At 35.7% G+C, this 8603-nt stretch overlaps 1 protein-coding gene across 1 annotated transcript; it reads left to right on the top strand.

Moving 5' to 3' along the window:
• The first annotated feature begins 2622 nt into the window (after positions 1-2622).
• On the top strand, positions 2623-3669 carry LOC120853304 (olfactory receptor 4K15-like). Its single transcript, XM_040227035.1, is given in 3 exon segments — positions 2623-2790; positions 2793-3623; positions 3626-3669. Coding segments are annotated over 3 exon segments (969 nt in total). The 5' UTR covers positions 2623-2696.
• The last annotated feature ends 4934 nt before the right edge of the window (positions 3670-8603 follow it).

Below are 8603 nucleotides of genomic sequence, written 5' to 3'. Positions count from 1 at the left end.
CCACATCATTTTTAATATTTGATATTTGAGGATAATGAACCCTGAAAGACTAAATGTTCAGTATCATATAGCTGCCCAATGACAACTGTTTTTATTCTAACAACTTTATATTTCCACTAGTACAGTAGTTTTATTTGATGTAAAAAGACAGTCCAATTCATCTAAAAAGGACTATTGTAGGGAATGAAGGGGAATGAGGATTCATCAACTTCTCTAAATGAAAAAAAGGATTATAAATGTTAATAAATGAGCTTCAGGGAGGCAAGTTATAAACCTAAGTGATCTATCACCAGCTCATGGCACAGAGCCTTGGGGAAAATGGACAGTTATGTACTTAGAGAATAAATGAACTAAAAAAGAGTGAACTTTATTAGAAGTAAAGGATTTATACTTAAAGTAATTAATTTAGTTTCTTTTGCTTACCACTTTGATCTTGTGTGCTAAGCTCAGATGTTGATTGAATCAGTTTTACCAGTATTCTCTCTGGAAAGCAATATCTTTTCTTTTCCTGGGAACCCCAAGAAGCCAATGACAGTGAAGAATACACATATGCAAAAGACTCAATGGGAGGTTGACTCTTAGGATGATTGTCTCACATAATAGATTTCATTCTAAAGATATCAGAATGTCTTCTCTACTCACAGTGACTCCCGCTGCCCCTTTCTGTTCTAGCACCAAAACATCTCCCTTGGAAGCTCCCTGTGCTTAAGACTTTGCTTTTTCTGATAGGGCAGATATGAACCCTTATTTGCTGGTTTTGTTAGATATTAAGTTCTGTCCTCTATCGGAAAAGGAAATGGCAACCTGCTCCAGTATTCTTGCCTGGAAAATCCCATAGATGGAGGAGCCTGGTGGGCTACAGTTCAGGGGGTTGCAAAGAGTAGGACACGACTGAGCGACCTCACTCACTCACTCACTCACTCTGCCCTGTATGTAAGGATTCAGTGTAGGATTCATGTCAGGGGTATAAGAGTCAGGGTATTTTCCAGGGAGGATACATCAAGATGGGTTCCTGGAGTTGACTTGCTAATACAAAATTCCCAAGAAATGATGAGGAGGGAGAATGGCACTGAAGAGAATGTGGTGGCTCCTTAATATAAAGTTGTTTCCATGTGTAATTTTACTGGCCACCTGTTCTGACTTCAATCTCTACTAGTTAGCTTTTTGAACAGCCTGGGATCATATGTTTTGATATAATCTGGGATAAAATGTGAATTAATTCTTTGGTAGATTTCCTAGAGAATCAGAGATTTGAAATATACAGGTGAGTCCCTGAACTTGGTTCTTGGGGGTTGAAATTATTCATTATATATCCTGTCTTTATGTGAAAACATTCCAGTTAAACTCAAAGGATGCTACGCAATTTTAAATTATAATCTAAGAAGACATTAAGTTAAAAAATTGCAGATGAGTAGAAATCAGTAAAAGATACCCTCTCCCAAGACCTCATTTAGATCCAGAGAAAGGTTCTTTAAAATCATATGCTTCATTACATTTAATCACATAACTTTTCCAAGTTTTTTTAAAGTTAAAGTAGCATAAAAGGGAGAAAGTTCTGATAAAATAGAATATAAAATAACTGAGTAGAAAAGAAAAAACAATTTTCCTATGATACAAATTTCTTACTGAATACTTTTATGCAATATATTTTTAAGCCCTGCCAAATCAAATCAAATATCAATCATAATTCAATAATATGTCTACATTACTAACACCAATGGCTGAGTTTAAAGAAGCTTAACATCTTTGGGGAATAACTGGGAGGAACTAACAGTATATTCTTTCATATGATAGAACTGCATGAAGAGATGAATCACAGCTCTAGGAAGACTTACAGTAAACTCTGGATCTTTAAGTTTTGCTGTGGTTTTGTGTTTTAGTTGAGATAATTTGTAACTCAATAGGGAAAGGAATAAGATTTAATTATTCAAGGCAGTGAGTTCCTATGAACTCTCTCATATAATGTAATGCCATCTTTTCTTCTCCTGTTTAATTTTTTGAACATATATCATATATACTCATAAGCACATGGAGCAGAAGTAGATATCTTGATATATTTTTACAAAGTGAATACTCCTATGTAACTATCAACCACATCAAGAAACAGAACATCACCAGCAGTTCAGAAGGCCCTTCTTATCCGTTCTGTCCCCAATTTCCCTTTAAGGATAATCATTATTAAAGCTTTTTCAACCCTAGAGTTTACTTTCACCTATTTTTGAACTTTATTTTAAAAGGTTAGCACAATATATACCTCTTTGTATCTAACTGTCTTGGTCAACATTAAGTCTGTGAAATTATCTTCCTTTGTGTTAGCAGTGTAAAAAGAATTTATGCCCTTTACTGCAGAAAAATGATTTAGTCTCTGTAGATTCTTAGACTGGATTTCTGTGATATCAAAAAATGTTCAGATACTCAATTTCATTTTTAAATTAGTTTATTACATTTATTAAATTTATGTAATTGGATATGCCAGTTGGTTGAACATCTCTCCCTTCCATCCTTCTTGAATAGTGTCGTTATGCTCTCTATATGATCTTTGATGATATGTAAAAACTTAGATACAAATATAAATAGAAACTAGAATCCTAGGGTATGAAGCAGAACTCGGAAATCAAACCCATGCTCAGTTCACTGATTGATATCTGTTTCTCTCACATTCAGGTGACTAAAGAGAAGTCTCCTTTCCAAAGTCAATGAATGAGACAAATCATTCTCAGGTGACCGAATTTGTGTTGCTGGGACTCTCTAATTCCCAGGAGCTCCAACCTTTCTTGTTTCTCATATTTTCACACTCTACCTAGCAATACTGCTGGGCAATTTTCTCATCATCCTCACTGTGACCTCAGATTCCCGCCTTCATACCCCTATGTACTTTCTGCTCGCAAATCTCTCTTTTATAGATATATGTGTTGCCTCCTTTGCTATGCCCAAAATGATTGCAGACTTTTTGGTTGAATGCAAGACTATTTCTTTTGATGCTTGTCTGGCCCAGATTTTTTTTGTTCATCTTTTCACTGGCAGTGAGATGGTGATTCTTGTATCCATGGCTTATGATCGTTATGTTGCTATATGCAAGCCTCTTCACTATATGATAATCATGAGCCGCCGTGTATGTATTATTCTTGTACTCATCTCCTGGTGTGTGGGTTTCATCCATACTACTAGCCAGCTGGCATTTACTGTTAACTTGCCTTTCTGTGGGCCTAATCAAGTGGATAGCTTTTTCTGTGACCTCCCTCTGGTGACTAAGTTGGCCTGCATCGACACTTATGTTGTCAGCCTACTAATAGTTGCAGACAGTGGCTTTCTTTCTTTGAGTTCCTTCCTCCTGTTGGTTCTCTCCTACACTGTGATACTCATCACAGTTAGGAGCCACTCCTCTGCCAGCATGGCCAAGGCCCGCTCCACATTGACTGCTCATATCACTGTGGTCACACTCTTCTTTGGACCATGCATCTTTATCTATGTGTGGCCCTTCAGTGGTTATTCAGTTGACAAAGTCCTTGCAGTGTTCTATACCATCTTTACTCCTATTTTAAACCCTGCTATCTATACTCTAAGGAATAAAGAAATGAAGGCAGCTATGTCAAAACTGAAGGGTCGCTATCTGAAGTCTGGCCAGGTTCTGCAGTCATAAGAAATATTGTATTTCTGGAAACAAAGTAAATTCACAGGACTGTTAACACTGTAGATGTGTCTCTACATATTTACAAATGGAATCACTGTCATGTTAAAAAAAATCATTTTAACCAGTGGGAAGCATTGATTAAGTTGAAATAAAGGTTAATGGTAATAATGAAAAATACAACAAACCTTAGCAATTTTCATCTTTTCTTCCTTCTATTATGTTTACTTGCCTTTTTGACTTCCTTTCCTCCTTAATTTTTAAAATTTAAATTTGTTTTAAGATAAACAGCTACTGCCTGTGATGTCAATGGTACAACGTCTTTAACTTTATAAAGTGTAAATACATTGGGCCTTCTTTGGGAGGAAAAAGTTTTGTTTATACCACAACGAACAGAATTATTTTTACTGTGTATAAATAAGGCAATGCACTGTTTTAAACAACTTTTAAAAATTGGAGGAATAGTGATGTGTACTTTTTGTTTTGCTGTTTTATGTTCACTCTGCTGCTATCACAGGAGAATATTGTGAATACTGTTCCGAGTCATTTGTTTGCTGACTTATCATTGGATTGTTAGTTTTCAAGGGGTTCCTCTACCAGCTCCATTTTTCCTTGTAAACTTCCTTGCCATTTGGGTCATTTGGACAATGAATTCCAATTAAATGGAAGTATTCACAAGACACAAGGTCATTATGGGATTCACTAGCAGGGTCAAATAGATGAGCAGCAATGATAACTCTAAGGCTTCTGGAGGAAAATTCTGTACTCTGCAACTCAGCACCACCCACCATTTGAAAAGCAGATTGTAGGACCCTCTTGGGACTTATTCTGAATTGAGTTCCTAACCATGAGTTAACAAGTGACTATGTGACTAGGATTTCCCACATTTAAAAAAATCACAATTTCTATTATTCACTGTTCTTACATCAATGTCCATTATACACCATTCTCCATAGAGAAGGCAGTTAAGGTCTGGGGAAAGGATAATCTGTTAGCCCACTTTGGTTCTGTATCCCCTCAGTACTTACATAATGGAGACATAAATCAGCTGGAATTTAGGCTATGGATCAGATAGAAAAGAATCTCCCTGGAATGCAGGATATCCGGGTTCTTTCCCTGGGTTGGGAAGATCTCCTGGAGACGGGAATGTCTACCCACTCCAGTATTCTTGCCTGGAATATTCCATGGACAGGGGACCTTTGCAGGCTACATTCTGTGGGTTTGCAAAGAGTTGGACACAACTAAGCAACCAACATACACCCTGAAGCACTGGATTCCCTTTCACTAAGGCTTTTTGACTACAACTACTCTTAAAATTTTACCTGTAAGTAGAAGAGATTGATATTGAGAACTTGCCAATCAGTGGCAAGTAAATTACATCAGACCTCCTCCTCCATAGGTGGTAGTGACTTGTCTTTACAGGAATGAAATTTTACTCTAGATATGAATTTTCTCTCTCTGCTTGTAGTTCTTCTTCCAAGATCACTATCTGAGGCCTCAGAAAGGCTCTGATTTATGAATTTAGGATTCTACAAAGATTACCTGTGCAACACATTTTACTCTGAAAAATATTGTGGCAATGGACACAGGACCATGAGATCAATTTTCCTGAACAAGTCCAGGCTCAAAGAACAATTGAATGTACAATTAAATGCTCAGAAAAGAGCCTAGCATTATGATTATACCTACTTGGAAACAATGAACTCTAAGATATGATGTATGCATTGAGTGCTGAGTGCTGTCATGTCTGACTCTTAGCAACCCCATGGACTGTAACCCATGAGGCTCTTCTGTCCATGGGATTTCCCAGCCAAGACTTGAATGGGTTGCCATTTCCTTCTTCAAGGGGTCTTACTAACCCAGGGGTCAAATCCATATCTTCTGCATTGGCAGGTAGTTTTTTTTTTTTTTACCAATGAGCCATCAGGGAGCCTATATGCCCTGAACTAATAGTTAATTGTAACACTGTGTTATCAACTTTTAATATACAGTTTTTAAAAGTATAGAGTAGAAATAAGTGTTCCTCTTTCCATCATTCTTAGTGACCTATTTATGAATTTTTTGCTTCTTGCCACTGCAATTCCAGGCTTTGCTATACTGAAGATTCTGATTGCCAGAAGAACAACACTTATGAGAAATACACTATGATTTCCACTGAGCCAAATCTTTGCCAACTGCTTGACTGCATTGGTATTTTCATGTTAGTAGACAAGCAGCCCACAAAAGGAGAGTCACTGCATTAACTAGAATAGATGACATAGTTAACATGAGGAGCTAAATAATGTTAGTAAGTTCAGTCTCTCAGTCATGTCTGATTCCTTGCCACCTTATGGACTGAGGCATTCCAGTTTTCCCTGTCCATCACCAACTGCCAGAGCTTGCTCAAACTCATGTTAATAATGCAGACTGCAAAAACATATCAAAGTAAGACATAGAAGAAGAAAACCTATAAGAAGTTAATTAATGATCAGGTTAACACTATAGGAACTGAGCCTTGATGTTCCTAGTAGCCTATGTTGAACCACATGTCCCAGTACCATATTGTTTTGATTACTATAGTTTGTAATATAAGAAAAGAGAGGGAAATTTATTGAAAGAAATAATGACAGAAAGTTTCCCAAATATGAGGAGGAAAATGAACATCCATTTCCATGATACCTAAAGAACCCAAATAGGCTGAGCATCAAGCGATCTTCACTAACACATATTATAATCAAATTGTCAAAAGTTAAAGGGAATTTTGAGAATGGCAAGAGAAAAGATACTGAAGACATAAGAGGGAATTCTTATAAGTCTATCTGCAGATTCCTCTGCAGAAACTTTGCAGACCAGGAAATAGTGAGACAATCTATTCAAAATACCTGAGAGAGAAAAGCTTCCAGTCAAGCTGAGGACCTTAACCCTGATCATCTTGCTGAATGTCACTCCACTCCATATTTATGTATTTGTTCAGCCTCAGCATACATGCAAGTCAGTTTTAGAATTATTAATATATACTCCCTGAGAAACAACTTTACCAACTAGAGTACAATGCTAATGTATAATTATTTTTATCTTTAAACTTGCAGGTTAAAATTGGAGTGCTCCAGTTATGTAGGGTGGTTCCTTTTCTCCCTTCCTCCTTCAGTGCAATTATGTCATACATTTCTAACACAGTTAGAGCTGTTTTTCAGATTCTGAATTCTAGGAGGGATGCCTTTACAACCTGGTTGATGTTTTGCTTGTTTGCTTATTTGTTTATGTTTGCTACTAAAATTAAACACTTGTTTACATGTCTATGAGTTTTGAAAAATACATAAAGTCATTTATCCACCAGACTTGTAACATACAGAACAGTACGAGGCCCTTTTTAATGTAAAACAATAAAAACATAAAGAAAAGAATAGGGAAAAAATTTTAAGCACATTTACATTTCCTCTCATAGATATCAAATGGTGGTATTGTACCATAGCTGCTTCAGATCTTTAAAAGTATATGTAATATCACTGATCCAGTTGAAACAAGTTTCAGCTTACTTCCTGACTATTTCTCTTATCTTCCATTCAAATACTACTCAGAATTTGGTGTTTATCAATTCCCTGGATGTTTTGGAACGTTTATTGTCCATAATTATTTAAACCTATGAAAATGTGATCACTTAAATTGTGATGAAAATGTGATCATATAAAATGATCATTTCAAAAAAAAATGATCATTTCATTTTTAAACTTTCTTAATGTTCATATATAAAATTCAATTTGAATTGTTGGTAGTATGCCATTGTGTTAAAATATTATAATTTTTTTCATTTACCCATTTACAAATACTTAGATTATCCTCTTATTTGAAAATATTTTAACAACGACATTGTGTATATATCCTCGTGCATGTAAAACTTTTACTAGAGTATACAGAAAACAGTTTGCTGAATGGTACAGAATCCCATCTTCCATTCTTTAAAAATGACCAGTTATAAATTACAGCAGAATCTCTGAGGACAGTCAGGGATGTAACACATATAAAATATCTAAAATATGGTCTAATAGACTACAGGTATATTTGTCCAGGAGACAGAAGATTTGTCATGGAGAAAAAATGAAAGCATCTTCAAATATTTGAAGAACAAATATGTTGAAGGAGGAGATTTCTTCAACTACAGGTGGTAGAACCAGTTGAACATTATAACAACAAACTAAACTGCCTTGTAAAGGAGAGCTCCTTGTGAGTGGAGAAAACCTTCCCAAAAGTTGGTGATCATTCATAAAACTGTATGATGTCTCTAATGATAGAAAGTTGGGGGTCAAAAAGATTACTCACTAGGAGTTTGAGTGATAATCAAACAATATTTTGCTTTCATATGTACCACTTAGTTGAAGTTTTTTTTTCTTTCAGCTTCTGTTAAAATTATTATGTAAAATATAATTATTCCCACTGCAGGATGACTTCACAGTTTTATAAAGGGTGATATTTCATTTCTCCAGTGAGATCAGTTTCCTGGCATCCTGGTAATATAAAATGTCTTATCTTAGGATACTGAAATTATATGGTTGAAAGAAAGTGGAGCAGAGCTTGCACTACCTTGGCACAGAACCTGAGAGGCTTAGCACATTTCAGTGCAGAGACCAATTTAAAATCATGCCAAGAGTCTACTGAAAATGCATTTGACATGAAAATTCACAAGTTATTGGAAATTTAGAAGAGTCAGAGAAACAAGGACTGGGAGAGTTATTAGAACGTCTAAGTATCATAAATACATTTGAACAGATTTTCTTGGAATAGAGAAATAAATAGAAAGCTGTTTTCTAGATGCAAAATTAACAACTAGAATTCAGAAAAAGAAAGTCACTGTTGTCTCAAACTGGAAACTCCATCTAGAAAAAGCAAATTTCTGTTCTTTTCTCTCTGCATATAACACAGACTCTCCTACTGCCCTGGCTTTAGGGATACCCTGATAGGAATAGGATTAAAATTTGACAAATTGAGGGAAGTATGTTAT

Source organism: Oryx dammah, unplaced genomic scaffold (assembly GCF_014754425.2).
Source record: "Oryx dammah isolate SB20612 unplaced genomic scaffold, SCBI_Odam_1.1 HiC_scaffold_26, whole genome shotgun sequence".
In the NCBI taxonomy this organism is placed as follows: domain Eukaryota; kingdom Metazoa; phylum Chordata; class Mammalia; order Artiodactyla; family Bovidae; genus Oryx; species Oryx dammah.
This window is presented reverse-complemented; position numbering and strand designations above follow the sequence as displayed.